The sequence below is a fragment of the Gymnoscopelus microlampas genome (assembly GCF_963454915.1).
Source record: "Gymnoscopelus microlampas genome assembly, chromosome: 16".
In the NCBI taxonomy this organism is placed as follows: Eukaryota; Metazoa; Chordata; class Actinopteri; order Myctophiformes; family Myctophidae; genus Gymnoscopelus; species Gymnoscopelus microlampas.
In genome coordinates this window covers 49,455,259-49,470,730 of record NC_139953.1, presented here as the reverse complement: position 1 = coordinate 49,470,730, position 15,472 = coordinate 49,455,259, and the positions used below count along the sequence as shown (strand labels likewise).

At 45.1% G+C, this 15,472-nt stretch overlaps 3 protein-coding genes across 48 annotated transcripts in view; 2 read left to right on the top strand and 1 right to left on the bottom strand.

Moving 5' to 3' along the window:
• Positions 1-852: 852 nt before the first annotated feature.
• LOC311063074 (signal transducing adapter molecule 1-like) lies at positions 853-2,935 on the bottom strand (the record flags this gene model as incomplete). The annotated part of the gene is made up of 2 exons (XM_084082284.1): positions 853-885; positions 1,286-2,935. 2 exons carry the CDS (start codon positions 2,933-2,935, stop codon positions 853-855), a joined length of 1,683 nt encoding a protein of 560 aa, XP_083938410.1.
• A 647-nt stretch (positions 2,936-3,582) lies between these two features.
• On the top strand, positions 3,583-5,622 carry LOC311063073 (ATP-dependent zinc metalloprotease YME1L1-like; the record flags this gene model as incomplete). Its single annotated transcript, XM_084082283.1, has 1 exon — positions 3,583-5,622. The coding sequence occupies one exon, from the start codon at positions 3,583-3,585 to the stop codon at positions 5,620-5,622; it is 2,040 nt and encodes a 679-aa protein (XP_083938409.1).
• Positions 5,623-10,192: 4,570 nt separating this feature from the next.
• The window catches only part of LOC311063267 (serine protease FAM111A-like), a 33,942-nt gene continuing 28,662 nt past the window's right edge, over positions 10,193-15,472 (top strand). For 32 of the 46 annotated variants that reach the window (XM_084082623.1, XM_084082604.1, XM_084082603.1 and 29 more), the window contains exons 1-5: positions 10,193-10,239; positions 12,334-12,914; positions 13,094-13,159; positions 13,866-13,952; positions 14,915-15,001. In XM_084082623.1, the coding sequence (XP_083938749.1) occupies positions 12,698-12,914; positions 13,094-13,159; positions 13,866-13,952; positions 14,915-15,001 (457 nt within the window). In that variant the 5' untranslated portion in view covers positions 10,193-10,239; positions 12,334-12,697. The remainder of the gene's footprint in view (positions 10,240-12,333; positions 12,915-13,093; positions 13,160-13,865; positions 13,953-14,914; positions 15,002-15,472) is intronic. The other 14 variants (XM_084082621.1, XM_084082618.1, XM_084082617.1 and 11 more) reach the window with 7 other exon arrangements.

Sequence of the window (15,472 nt, the reverse complement as noted above, 5' to 3'; positions counted from 1 at the left end):
GGACCCTTATGGGTCTGTAACTCTGAGAGTGTAACAAATGGAACCAAATGGACCCTAACGGGTCCATTTGGTTCCATTTGTTTCAGAGTTAAATTAACATTGATTTTATAATAAAAATTGGGGTCCCAGAGATAGAAATGCCTGATACAATATTTGCCTCTGAGATGTAATGGAGTAGAAGTAAATGTACTGAAAATTCAAAGTACTCCAGTAAAGTAAAAAATACCTCTTTGTACTTGAGTACATTTTCCCACTATTGGCCTAATATAAGTACAGTAAGTTGAGGCGTTGTGGAAACGGTAAACTATCTCCACCCGTTGACCTTGACATTGGGCTTCAGTTCGTCCAGTTTTAACAACAACTTTATAAACATTAGTTTCCGAGATTAGCTTGTTGTGAATGTTTGGTCTGGGCTAGACTTCAAGGGATACATGGGCAACCTTCACTTAATGCGGCCCCCAGGTTAATATCAGAATAGTGATATATTATTGATTTCTGCTGTTATGATTCTAAACGTGTAAACATGACCCGCTTTAATGACTTCAGTCTATATTAGTAGCTTAATGACTAGTATTAACATTCTATTGTCTTTTTTACGTCCAATGTATGTGTGTTTAAGTTCATAAGGTGAACATAAGTATAACTAAATGCATTTGAAATTAAATAGAAATGTCACTTTTCAGGATTCCGATTAAAAAAATAGCAGATCTACAAGCTCAAAACACGTCGCACTGCGACGCGTTTTGAGCTTGTAGATCTGCTATTTTTTGCTACTTTTGTGTGACATAGAATGGCGAAAAAAGTTCAAATACAGAGACATTTAATAATAATAATAATAATAATACATTTTATTTATATGGCGCCTTTCAGGTCACCCAAGGTCGCCTAACAAAACAGAAAAGAAATACAAACAATAAAGCAAGTTTAAAATACACACAAAATACACATAAGGCCTGCATTTAGTGGCCCTCTGCATCGTCGAAGTTGCCCACTCCTGCTTAAAGGGATAGTTCACCCCATGGATAGTTTTTCTATGTATCAGTCACCCCACGGAGACTTGAATTCATGGATTTTAGTTTTAGTTTTTGTCTCATTCCTAAGCCAATCATCTTTTGTCCGGCAGCGGTTCCGGTAGGAGACACGAAGAGTCTCCTTTGTGTCTCCTACCGGAACCGCTGCCTACCGGTCCGCAGAGGTCGGGTTACGAATTAGCAGATCTACAAGCTATAGGCTTCGGAGCTTTTGTCACTGATATAGTAGCAAGATTTGGCTGCGGAATGTGCACGTTGCCAAGGAATTCTTGCGTGGGGCCTTGAACACCGCCTTGAAGCTGCTCGGCGGGGGCGCGGTAACCCCACGGCCCCGCGCCGCCACTTGCCGCATAATTATAACAGCCTGCATCTGGGCTTGCATCTGGGCCGGCCCAGATACGCCTGTTGAGCCGCACGGTTGGCAGAGGGTTAGCAGGTTGCGGCATGTAGTAACGCTGTGATTCATAGAAATCTTCACTACTCTGTAGTTTAGAGTATCCTGCGTACGCTGGGTCTCCAGCCTGGCTCTGTAGTTTAGAGTATCCTGCGTACGCTGGGGCTCCAGAGTAGCCTGCGTACGCTGGGTCTCCAGCCTGGCTCTGTAGTTTAGAGTATCCTGCGTACGCTGGGGCTCCAGAGTAGCCTGCATACGCTGGGTCTTCTGCCTGGCTCTGTAGCGTAGAGTAGCCTGCGTACGCTGGGTCTTCATTCATCAGCTTGGCGGACATAGACAGGGCCTCCATCACCTTGACGTTGAGCTCCGACAGCTCCGAGTGTTTCCTGTCTATGTCCTCCAGCTCCTGGTCAATGAGCGGTCCCATCTGGCCGCAGGCGGCCTCCAGTCGCAGGAACTCCACGTCGGCGTCGTACCGGGCGTCCGTTGGATCGGCGCCCTGGATCATCCGCAGGAGCCGGTCCATCTTCTCCTCATCGACGAACGTAGGCCCTGGGTCGGGCTTGACGACGGACCCCGTCTGAGGAGAACAATCTTCACAGCACTTCTCTGTCTTCGTCGTCTCGGGCTCGGCGGTGAGGTCGGCGCTGACGAAGTTGGACGGGAAGAGCCCGACCCCCCGGTACGTCTCCCCTCTCCACCAGTTGGGGTCGCTGTCGTCCAGGATGGCGATGATCTCCCCGGCCTTGAAGGTGAGCTCGTTGTCCTCGGCCGCCTCAAAGTCGTAGACGGCTCGCATCTTCCTCCGAACGGCCGCCGACGCCTTGTGCATGGAGGAGGAGGAAGAGGACATCAGGCTGGAGGTGGAGCTGGTGGAGGTGGTGACGGGGTAGAGGCCGGACTGAGACCATGTCTTGTGCTGCAGAGACAACTCGATGGCTTTGGCCAGGTCTTCCTCTTCCTTTCTGCTCGCCGAGATGGCAGGAGCTACCGCCGCTGCAGCCGGGCTCGCTTTGGCTTTCTTCTCGGCAGCAGCAGCCGCCTGGGGGGAGGAGGAAGAGGAGGAGCCTTTTGCGACGGGGGGGAAGGTGAATCCCGCCTCGCGTAGATCCTTGATCACGGCGGAGATCAGGCAGAGCTGCGGGTCGTCACGGAACTCCTCGGCCCACTCCACCATCAGCGCCTTCAGTCTCTTGACGACCTTGGGGTTGCCCTTGTTCAAGACGGCGTTGATGTCGTTGGCGAACTCCCTGGAACAGACCTCCAGGTGGAACGCTTTGCCGCAGTTGGCGACGCATGAGGCCAGCAGCGTCAGGGCCTGCGCTGCCACCTGGGGATTCTTATGGTTGACTCTTTTCATGATGGCGCGTAAACATTCCTTGGGCCCGCCGCGCGTCTTGCCCACTTTATCGCAGATGCTCAGGAAGAGGCTCCAGTCCTCTGTCACATTCGTCTTGCTGGTCGCTTGCTCCACATCTTTATCGAATGGGTTTTTCCCAAAGATATTCATGGTTGTGTATGTATCAGAAACCGACTTCTCTTATGTCTTCCTTGGAGCCGTTCGCTCCTTTTGATCTGCCTTCTGTCGACTTAAGTCTAAAGACGTCTTTTACCTTTTATAGACTGATTAGCGCTCTGGTGTGATGTCATACACACAACAATGCATGTCTAACGACGCCGGTTTACGCAAGAGCCTTTGAAGTAGGGTTGCCAACTATCTGACATCCAAATATCTGACCTCCAAATAAGGGACACCTGTCCAGTCGTGTTATTTTTTCCCTTTAAAACCTTTTAGAAATGGGGTGTCTTTGTGATAACGATGAACAGGAAAGGGAAGTATACTACGTCCGTGCCATTTATTCAAGCCGGAACACAATCGATTGATCGATCATTAGAACAAACACGCCTTTCGGCTGCCGTGTTAAGTAACCAGATGGGTGGGCCACAAACGCTTCAGAGATTATACGTCATAAATCAGCCCTGATACAGATGTATGACGTATGGCTCCATATTTGGGCGACATCAGTCATCTATGAAATCATCTGATGCAATGACTCTTTTGGGCAAAGACTTGAAATGTCAGTTGGCGATAAAGAGAGTCTGTGACCGCACGAGACAAAGAGAGAGAGAGAAGAAGATACAGTTCTCTATTATATAATGATTTCATTCCAGCGTCAGCAGGTGACGCTGCCTCTCAGCCAGCTCTCCAATAATGCCTTTCATTCCTTGAAGAGTTTGGTCAACTCTGCAGCCACATCGTCGCTGCAGAGGCTGCAGAAATACTTCCCTGCCGAACCAAAGCCTTCGCTCCAAACAGCCAGTGTGAGCCTGAGGGAGCTGGGAAGCACTCAGCTTGAGGAGCTGGTCAGCAGGTTGATGCCGACACTGAGAGCAAAGGAAGCCCATCACATCCCAGCAGCGTGGCGGACCACCCATGTCTCAGCAGACACCTTCTTCCAGAACAAACATGGCTTTTCATTCAGAACATTAGGTTTATTTGGCTCGCCGACATTCTACAGACAATACCACAGTCCACCAAGTGCTGTCTGCTCAGAACTACAGCGCTTTCCTGTATGGATCCAACATCGTGGATTCAAGACGATGTTGTCGTCCAGGATAAGCCGATTGGGTTCTAGTCGTGATGGTCCTGTAGAGACCCCGTCACTGGACCAAGTGTTGAAACAGAAGAACATTCCAGACAGCCAGCAGGATGGCTTCAAGACAGGCTTCATTGAGGGCTTCCTAAAGTCCCAGGACTTCAGTCGAACACAAACCAGGAGATACAGGCTACTCCTGTTCCTCCTCCTTTGCTTTGGCATCTACAGTCTGTCGACACACATTAAGATAATTTCTTTCGACCATGAAGTAAACACCGCCGAGATCCCAGATGTGACATTCGATCATGTGAAAGGAGTGGATGAAGCAAGGAATGAACTTCAAGATGTTGTGGAGTATCTCAGGAATCCCCACAAATTCTGTAAGCTGGGTGGGAAACTTCCTAAAGGGATTCTCCTGGTTGGCCCTCCGGGTACGGGGAAGACTCTCCTGGCTCGAGCCGTGGCGGGGGAGGCCCGCGTGCCTTTCTACTACGCCTCTGGATCAGAGTTTGATGAGGTGTATGTGGGTGTCGGCGCTAAGCGCATCAGGGGACTCTTTAAAAAGGCAAAAGCTCAATCTCCTTGTGTAATTTTCATTGACGAGTTGGACAGTGTCGGGGGCAAAAGGATTGATTCTCCATCAGAGCCTAGCTTCTCCAGACAAACCATCAACCAGCTGCTGGCAGAGATGGATGGGTTCGTACCAAATGAAGGTATCATTGTTATTGGTGCTACAAACATGGCAGAGCTTTTAGATAAAGCTCTGGTAAGGCCTGGGAGATTTGATGTGCAGGTGACGGTCCCCATCCCTGACGTGAGAGGCCGCACTGACATTCTTAAGTGGTACCTGTCCAAGGTCATAGCAGACCCTAAGGTGGACGCGCATATCATCGCCCGGGGAACCGTGGGCTTCTCTGGCGCCGAGCTGCAGAACCTGGTCAACCAGGCCGCCCTGAAGGCAGCCGCGGAAAATAAGCTGACGGTTACGATGAAGGATCTGGAGTTCGCCAAGGACAGGATCCTCATGGGCCCTGAGAGGAAGAGTGTACAGATCGACAAGAAAAACAAGACCATCACGGCCTACCATGAGTCTGGCCACGCCATCGTCGCCCTCTACACCAAGGATGCAACACCCATCCATAAAGCCACCATCATGCCCCGAGGCCCGACCCTTGGCCACGTGTCTCTGCTCCCAGAGGACGACCGCTGGCACCTGACACGAGCCCAGCTGTTGGCTGATATGGACGTCTGCATGGGAGGTCGTGTGGCTGAAGAGCTTATTTTCGGAGAGGACTACGTCACCACCGGGGCGTCCAGTGACTTTGACGGAGCGACGAAAATCGCAGAGATGATGGTGACCAAAGTCGGAATGAGTGACAAGCTCGGCGTCATGACTTACGCCGACCCGAGCAGGCTGAGCCCCGAGAGGCAAGCCGCCATCGAGCAGGAAGTCAGTATTCTGCTGAAGGATTCGTACGAGCGAGCTAAAAGCATCTTGAAGACGTATAGTAAGGAGCACAAGATGCTAGCCGAAGCCCTGCTAACCCACGAAACTCTAGACGTCAAACAGATCCAGTCGGTGCTCAAAGGCAAGTTGTGAATGTAGTTTCTTGATTCCTTTCCATTTCCCGATCTCACACCAGTTGGGCGGCAGTGGCTCAGGGGTAGAGTGGTCGGTAATGCGGCCCGATAGCAACCGCAAGGTTCCCAGTTCGATCCCGGGCTCCCCCAGAGTTGGTGTTTCGAGGTGTCCTTGGGCAAGACGCTGAACCCTACATTGCCTCCGATGAGTCGGTCGGCGCTAGCTAGCCACCATTTGGTGTGTGAATGTGGGAATGGAGAGGACGCTGGCGTCGACTGTTCGCCACTTCAACTCCCAATGCCCCCCCCCCCACCTGTATGAATGAATGAACCATTGTAAAGTGCTTTGAGCACTAGGAAAAGTGCTATAGAAATGCAATCCATTGTTATTATTATTATTATCCTTCTACTTTAATTGAAATGCCCGCGCTGTGCTGTACGTCCGGGGTTGGCCAGCACACGAGCATTCCACTCCTCCAAACTTGCCACATTCTATTGATCAGTGCTCTGGCTAATGCCTAGGCTTCTTATCATTTCGTGCAGACTTGCCTTTTCAAGGCCGGTTTAAAAACATATGTTTTTCTTTTGTGCCGATAGGATGTTTTATTTCATTTCAGAGTAACATTCCAAGTAACCGGGGATCAGGAACATTATAAAGCAATACGCCACAGGAGGACGCGGTTTACCTTGAGTTAGCCTCGATCTCCAGGCTTTTATTTTTTATTTTTGCTAAAAAGTAAAAGCCTGTACCAGCGCGTTGGTGTACCCGACATAGGAAGTGTTTCATTTCCCTAACCAACCAGAGTGCAGTGGGCGTCGCTCGACTCTCGTAATGTTGTGTTGACGAGGCGGGGGCTGACGGACAGATCGGTGAACCAATGGGATCACACGCATTCTCTCGCCGGAGATGTTAAACCCGCCCCTCTAGGTACGAAAACAGGAGGGCTGGTGCAGCCTAACCTTGAGTAGGCAACCGCTAAAGGGGCGTAGGAACCGTGACCTTGGCTTACTGCTTTTCGGAAACCATTACCAAACATGGCAACATGAATGTCATAGACCAGTGGTTTTCAACCAGTGGTCCGGGGACCACCAGTGGTCCTTGAGGGGGTTCCAGGGGGTCCCCAGCCAAATTAATAATTAGGAACCAAATTGACCCTTATATGTGTGTAACTCTGAGAGTGTACAAATGGACCCTAACGGGTCCACTTGGTTCCATTTGTACACTCTCAGAGTTAAATGAACACTGATGATGATACTACTGTGTAGATTGGGACCCCCAAGGAATCAAAATGGTTGAGTCCCTGGCATATCTTTTCAAATGGGGGTCCCTGGGCTAATATGTGTCAATTTGGGGGTCCTTGACGCAAAAAAGGTTGAAAACCACTGTCATAGACCATTGGTTCTCAAACCTTCATGTCAAGGACACCCAACTTGACACGTATTAGCCCACGGACCCCCATTTGAAAAGATATGCCAGGGACTCCCTTAAGAGAAGATTTTTACGTCTCTTGCATAGATTTTCAACCATTTTAATTTCAAGCATCCCCAGTTTGACATGCATTAGGGCTACGGACCCCCATTTAATGGCATTTCTATCTCTGGTACCCCAATTTATATTGTAAAATCAATGTTAATGTAACTCTGAGAGTGTACAAATGGAACCAAATGGCCCCGTTATGGTCCATTTGGTTCCATTTGTACCCTCTCAGAGTTACAGACCTGTAAGGGTTCATTTGGTTCCATTTGTACACTCTCAGAGTTACAGACCCATAAGGGTCCATTTGGTCCCTCCTAATTATCCATCATTTAGCTGGGGACCCCCTGGAACTCCCTCAAGGACCCCTGGGGGTCCCCGGACCCCACTTTGAGAACCAATGTCATAGACGTATTCCAATTAAAAATACCACTGCTCGCCGTTAACTAAGAACCTTTTCTTTTAGTTTTGTGTGTTGTGTTTTCTTGTTGTTTCCTTTGTGCAGCACATTGTACTTTGTGATATAGGCATAAATGAATATTCAGTTGTCCAGAGCCGCCAATCTAACTGATATGCCCATAAATGGGCATGACAATATGGGCATATACTAATGACATCAATAATCTCCATATATGGGAATAAAAGGTACAAGGACTGACAGATACAGAGATCTCCATATATGGGCATAAAAAGGACACATTCTTTTTGCCAGACCCAAGGGGTCTGTCTGGCTTACATGAGGCTCTGTACCTGTTCCATACATGGGCATGCCCCCTTTGTCCTTAGGTCCCAGCCAGAAAAGTCTGTCCCCCTTTCGTCCATACATGGGCATAGACACAGGCTGACACGTCACATGTGAAGTCCGGCTTAGCCTGGCTCTGGCAGAACCAGGTCTCCTGGTCTTGTTTATTTATGTTTTTCAATTTCATATTTGATTTTATATTCATATTATTTTATAAATGAGGGGCCAAATACATTTCAAATGACATTTAAGGCCCAATACTTCTACAAATGCTACAAATTGAAACTAAAGTCATCCAGTCATTTTGGGTTTATTTATGTCTGATAATGATCTACCTGCATGTTCAAATCATCATACATATATACTTCAAACCATTTTCCAAAGCATACCTTTATTTTCTATTATATTTTTTTTGGAAGAAATGAAAACTGTGAATTTAACATTGAGCTGCCCTCATGGTTTAGGACCGTTTTGATTTGATGATATTTATATAAAAAGATAAGTAAAACTATAAACAAAACAAGACAACAAAAGACATGGAACTAGAAAAAGTGCTCCTCGGAGCACAGATCTCCGACAGGATGGGTAGGTTAGTGTGGGCCAACAATGTTCGCAATGCACCAATCAGGCTGGAATGTGAAAAATCTTGGTCACTTGACTAAAGAGATTATATTTACCGATGTGCGTGATGTTTGGACAACATTTGTAGGAGTAATATATTGTAGCGGCCCTTCTACGGATTGTGTGTATTGCACTTAAGAGGTTGTCAGCCAATGATAGGGTCTTCCCTCTTCCGGGACTAGTAGAGGAAGTGACGTGACCATGTTGTTGTCTCTGCCTAGAGAGAAACAAGTGGCTATGTTAGCCTTGGATGTACTGTGAGATATCATAATAAAGAAGGAACCTAAACGGTGGATTACGTCTCAGCCTCCACTTCCTGGGATCGTTACACTATATATATTTTTTGGCAAAAATTGGCCTCCCGGTGGCGCTATAATAGGGCAATGCTGAAAGGGTGGCATTTGTTCCTCAACACTACGTTGAGGAACAAATGCGTGAATGTGCGCGCAATCGGATGTTGTGTTCATGATTTGCGGCATTTTGTTCAAAACGGGCCACTCCTGCAAACTTTAGATGTCAATTTTAGCCAACCAGGATGGAATATGAAAAACTAAACAGATCCGTTTTGATCACATGACTATAGAGATCATGTATTGTAATTGTATTGCTAAGCACTTTGTAAACCTGTTTTTGAAAAGTGCTATATAAATAAAGTTTATTATTTATTATTATGTGTACCGATTTACGTGAAATTTGGATACAATCTAAAGGCTTAATGTTTTACATAAGTCGACCTCCTGGTGGCGCTATAAAAGGCAAATGTGAAAAATGCAGGGCAAAGGTTTTTCCTTGGCCTCTAGAGAGAGTGCATTCAAAGTTTTACTCATATCAGTGCAGTTATAGGTAAAAACACATCGGCCTGTTATAGCGCCACCATGAGGCTGATTTGAACATTTTCAAGTGGCATTTCTTCCTCGGCCTAGTGGGAATGTGCGTGTGAAATGTCACGGATATTGCATGATGCGTTCATGATTTGAGGCATTTTGTTCAAAACGGAGCACTCCTGCAAACTTTGGAAGCCGTTCTTAGCCAATCAGGATGGAATATGAAAAATCTGAATGACCCTTTTCGTTTAATTACTATAGAGATACTGTGTACCGATTTGTGTGACGATTGGACAAAATCTGTAGGAGTACTGTTAAAAAATGTGTTTTGCAAAAAGTGGCCTCCTGGTGGCGCTATAACAGGCCCATGTGAAAAAAAATGTCCAGAGGTTCTGAATTGGCATCCAGGGAGTGTGTGTGCACAGTTTCGCTGGGATCAAGCCAACGGCGCCGGAGATTAGCTGTTCACAGACGGACGGGGCGACGGACACACACGCACACACACACACACACGCACACGCACACGCACACGCACACGCACACGCGCACGCGCACACACACTGCACACGCACACAGACACGCACGCACGCACGCACGCACGCACGCACGCACGCACGCACGCACGCGCGCGCACGCGCACACACACACACACACACACACACACACACACACACACACACACACACACACACACACACACACACACACACACACACACACAGACTGACAGGGAGCACGGGCCCGACTCTACGCGTGGCCAGCTCATTGGATGTGGCTCGGCAGTGGGCCCGCCTCTACGACCAAACGTCCAACGCTATTGGACACCAAACCGGAAACAGGAATACAAACCACAAACTCGGGAGGAACGCGCCGCGCCATATTCAACTTCTCACTCAGTTCAAATCTCTTCCTGACTCTCTCACTGACAGCAGCAGCAGCGAAAATAAACACGGAACATCCTGACAGAGGATAAAGGTAGGATAAAAACAAACACACTATATTACATGTTACACACAATACAGTTGTTTAGGTTCAAAGTAATGTACAGAACGCCGGAACATAAATGAGTTTCAAATACATGTCGGCAGCGCCTGCTTGTTGTAGCTTATGGTGCACCTTAGCATCTTAGCTAACATTAGCCCGGGGCTAGCTGTGTTGTTGGGACCTCACTCACTCTCTCTATAGTGGAGAGCAGTGGTGGAAAACGTAGAAATACTCTGGTACAAGTAAAAGTCCGGAGTGAAAAATGTACTTGAGTAAAAGTACAAAAATATTGGTATGAAAATGTACTTAAAGTACCAAAAGTAGAAAGTAACTCAATATTTAGAATGTCCCATTTCACAAGTTTTCAAATGTATACAAAATATTTTTTGAAATATATACAAGCTCAAAATGTGTTGCATTGTGAGCTTGTAGATCTGCTATTTTCAAAAGGCCAAAATGGTTATAGGGCTGTAGTGGGCTAATGTATGTTTTGTAATAATACTCAAAATCTACAAAGTAACTACAGTACTTAAGTAACTGTACTTAGTTACTTTGCACCACTGTAGTATGTGACGACATAGTTTATTGGTGTGTTTGAGCTGTTTTCTTTCTGAGCTCTATGCTGTTATATTTGTGTGAAGTAGGAGTCATTTTATTAATGTATTTAAGTTAAAAAGTACAGCTTCCCTTGGCTTTTCATTCACCAGATATGTTAGCCCCTTGAATCCTCACATTGAAGCTCACATTGTGAGCTTGTAGATCTGCAATTTTTGCTTAACAGCGGCCTATTATGACATGCTACAGAATAGGGACGCCAGGGTTCATTTGGTCAATAAGCAAAAATGTCTAGGAGATGTTTATCAAATTAGTTTAGTAGTTAATTAAATTAATTATCACACATTATAACAATGCCTATAACAATGTAAACTGTAAAAACAGACACATGTTGAATATCTCTGCATTACTGCAGTGCCAGTTTTCAGAAAGGGTTTTTGGATCTGCTCTGAATTGTAGTCATTTTAAAATCTTTGCACAAACTGATTGTGATTAAACAATACAATTCAACCATTGCTTGTCATGTAGCTACAATCCATTTACACATTGTATATTTGTCTATAAAGCCTGCATGCCTCCAGGGCAATACAAGTCAGGTGGGCACTAGGTACGACTGGGCACCTGGACATCCGGGCACTAGGGACATGTGGACACCAAAAAATGGTCAAATGATCAATGTTAAGATAGAGAAAACATAGCTAAACAGTACACTATAAATGATAGAAGAAAATATAGTAGCCTACTGTTAAAAAAATAGAACTGTACACCAGGGGTCTTCAACAGGGAATCCGGGTCCCCTAGGGGGTCCTCAGGGTTACTACAGGGGGTCCACCATATCTTTGTGTGGTGGGAACATTACCCGAAAATAGCCGCTCTTCAAGCACACAACGCCTCGCGCTGTGAGGCGTTGTGATCTTGTAGATCGGCTATTTTCCGAGAGTCTGAGTCGGGGAAAAGACCAGACCAAGTACAGAGCCAATAGTCAAGTTGAGGGTTTAAAAGTTAACCATCTGAAAATACACATTAACTTGAATCCAATTATCTATGAAATCTACGAAAAGGTTTAATCTGTGACACAATTGTAGTTTTTTTTAACAGTAAGCTGCTATTTCTCGGTTTCCCTCTCATTTTATAGTTAACTGTTCTATTTTTTTTAACTGTAGGCTACTATATTTTCTTCTATCATTCATAGTGTACTGTTTAGCTATGTTTTCTCTATGTTCTGATCTGATGTATGATCTTAACATTGATCAATTGACCATTGTTTGGCATTTCCCCATTTTTTAACGGTACTTATTTTTTTGGCAAATACACTCTTATATTGTACTTTGAAACATCGTTATAATGTGCTTTTGACCTCAGTGCAATTTTGGGAAATACATTCTTATATTGTACTTTTGACCTCGTTGTTTTGTCGTGTTTGGGGACTTAAAGTGCAGTGGGTTAAATATCACTTACAACAACAAAGCAGCATGATATGTAACAAAGCAGCATGCTGGCAAAAGCGATTTAACACTATTGTCTCTCTAGGTCGTCCTAGAACGAGCCCTGAGGCGGTGTCTCCGGTCATCTCCATCCTCCATACATCCGGCGAGTCGCCGGTACTTTCCACACCCTGACTGGACCACGGGAGGGGAGGGAAGGGGAGCGGAGGGGCGATTCCCGGTGGCCTGCCCCCATAGTGGCCTGCCTGGCTGCCAGTCAAAAATAAGAGAACCCGCCCGAAGTCAGTCACACGGAAAGCAGCGTGGTCTGTGAGGAGAGGGGTTAGGGATCTTTGAAAATGACAGTAATCAAAGTTTTTTAGAAGAACCAATACGTGATTGGTTCGTTTCACTTTCCACCCCGCCACAAGACCAGTGGCCTCTGAGGAAGAGGCGGAGAGAGGAGCAGAATGGAACAGATTGATTCATTGACAACAAACTTAAACCAACGGTACGTTACCATGGTTCCCAGCCCCAATCCCACTGCGAAGAAGAGGAAAGGTGGAGCTGAAAGGGTGAGAGAGATAAAAAAAAGGGCCCTTGATCAGAATGCGGCCAAATATCATAGAGTGGATGATATGTTCAAAGCCCACAGCATGAAGTCAAAGAAAGATGCTGCAACAACAAGTAAGTTAACTTAACCCATTAAGACCGGGAACGCATCTGTGTCATTTTCAGATTTGTGTGTCCACAACTACTCTAAACCCTATTCATAGTTAGTCTATAATAAGTTCCAATAACCAGCCCAGTAGACATTGTAAAATGGAATAAGTTGCTTAATATTGTTCTATATTTCCTATGTAAAGGTGGATATAATACCAGAGCTGCTGCTTCAGCAGGAGAGTCCAGTGCTAGCTCAGAGGAACTGGCAGGTACAGAGCAAACACTCTACAGTACGACAAGTACTGTAGAGTGCATTTTTTGCATTTGCAGAATGCATTTTTTCCCTCCCTTTTCTGCCCTTAAAATGCACTGTTTTGCCCCTGAAAAGAAGTTGTCACTACACACCCCCGTTTTTCCCTTCAACAGACATCCATATACATGATAACAAAAGAATGTGTGTTGAATAAGGTGTCAGACTCATTATGAGGCGAAAGGTGATTTGACCAGTTGCTCAAATTAATTAGCATCATAAAAGCAGTGATCATCAAAATAATTCAGCATTTTAAATGCCCTTCTTTGTCCCTCTTATTGCCCTGGGAATCCCCTGAAAATGTACTGTCTTGGCGATGGCAGGACATGTGAAGTTTTGAAGTGGCACATCTGTACATTCATTGTATAATGCTGGGTTTACACTGGAAAGTCCCTACACCACACCACATTTATACAGTTTGCTGTGAATATTGTCTTTTTATTTGTATACATTTTGCGCTGGATTTGCTGTGATTTGTACTCACTTTGTTGTGTTTTGCATTGGTTTTGCTTTGATTTGTTTACATTTGTTGTTAATAATCAGTTTTATTAACAACATCCATGTGGTTCCATTTTTACACTCTGAGTTTACAGACCTTTAAGGGTCCATTTGGGTTCATAATGACTTCTTGTGTTAATGTAATGACACCATTTCTTCCTGTTCAGCAGCTCTACCAGCAGGTGGTGATGATTCCGGTATAGCGGTGCAGGCAGACCCCATTCTACCCAGTGACAGCTCAGAGGAACCCACAGGTACGTAGGAACCAGTGTTTCGTAGTATGCTTATGCTAACCCCCAAAGTATAAGCAGTATGCTTATACTTTGGGGGTTAATGGTGGATAGACTGAATGTGTAAGGATCCCCAAAATATAGGCTACATTTACTAACCACTGCTATTAACTTGAACTTCATGATACAATGATACAATTGTCATGTAAATCAATATAATTCATCTAACATATTCTTCATACTCACTGTAAGCATAATATGAAATGTAACAATCAATTACAGTAACATTTAGTAAAGTATTAATGTTCACAAAAGAAAACATACATATACGGGAAGTATATGATTCTCCTCAAGTTAACCACTTGAACCCCTGCAAACTTATTCTGGGGGAACCATCCAAAAATAGCCAATCTACAAGCTCAGAAGTGTTGAGAGTTTGTAGATCGGCTAGATAGGTGTAAAGTGATAAAAGAGCGTACCAAGGCTACAGTTCTAAGGTGCGTTTTAATACTAATTATAGAGGGTTTAAGTGGTTCAGATTAAACTAGTAGGCTATGTTTCCTAAATCATATTGAATTGCATGCTTTGAAAAATAAAAGGACAAACGATCAAGCTCTGAAGATCAAGCCTAGTTTTGTATACATTCATTTGAATAGATCACTCTAACGTGCGCAGTAGACTACCAAACGTTCATTACATTCAAGCGGCATCTCCGCGACGCTCAATATTGTACTTACTGTACTTACTGTACTTAATGTACACGGCACAAGCATTTTGCGCTGGATTTGCTGTGATTTGTACTCAATTTGTTGTGTTTTGCATTGGTTTTGCTGTGATGTGTTTACATTTGTTATTAATAAGCAGTTTTATTAACAACGTCCATGTGGTTCCATTTTTACACTCTGAGTTTACAGACCTTTAAGGGTCCATTTGGGTTCATAATTACTTGTGTTAATGTAATCTTGACACCATTTCTTCCTGTTCAGCAGCTCTACCAGCAGGTGGCGATGATTCCGGGATAGAGGTGCAGGCAGAGACCACTCTACCCAGTGACAGCTCAGAGGAACCCACAGGTACATGGGAACCAGTGTTGCCAAATGTTGAGAGAGAAATAAGCAACCAGGAGCCCATTTCACAAAGGCAGAATCGTATAGCTTGTAGATCAGCTATTTTTGAGAGCCACTGTTCTAAATCCCCAAAATGACACAGATGCTTTCCTGGTGCTAATGGGTTAAATATGAGTGATGTCTGAAGTGTGTGTTCACGATTGTGTTTACAATTTATCAGACTCTCTTAATGCAGAGTGATTTACAGTAAGCAAGGTAAACACGAGGTAATGCATCAAATACATAGACATAGTCATCTAGGACCACAGGTAAATCAATAACCTATCATCAGTCTATACAGTATGATATCAATAAATAATTAATCTGGATGCCAGGTCAACAAATGAACCTGTCATCTGTCTACATGACATGCTATCTAAATGACATTAGTCTGTGTTCACTTACCGTAGTTAGCCCTGTGTGGAACTTCCTCCTCTA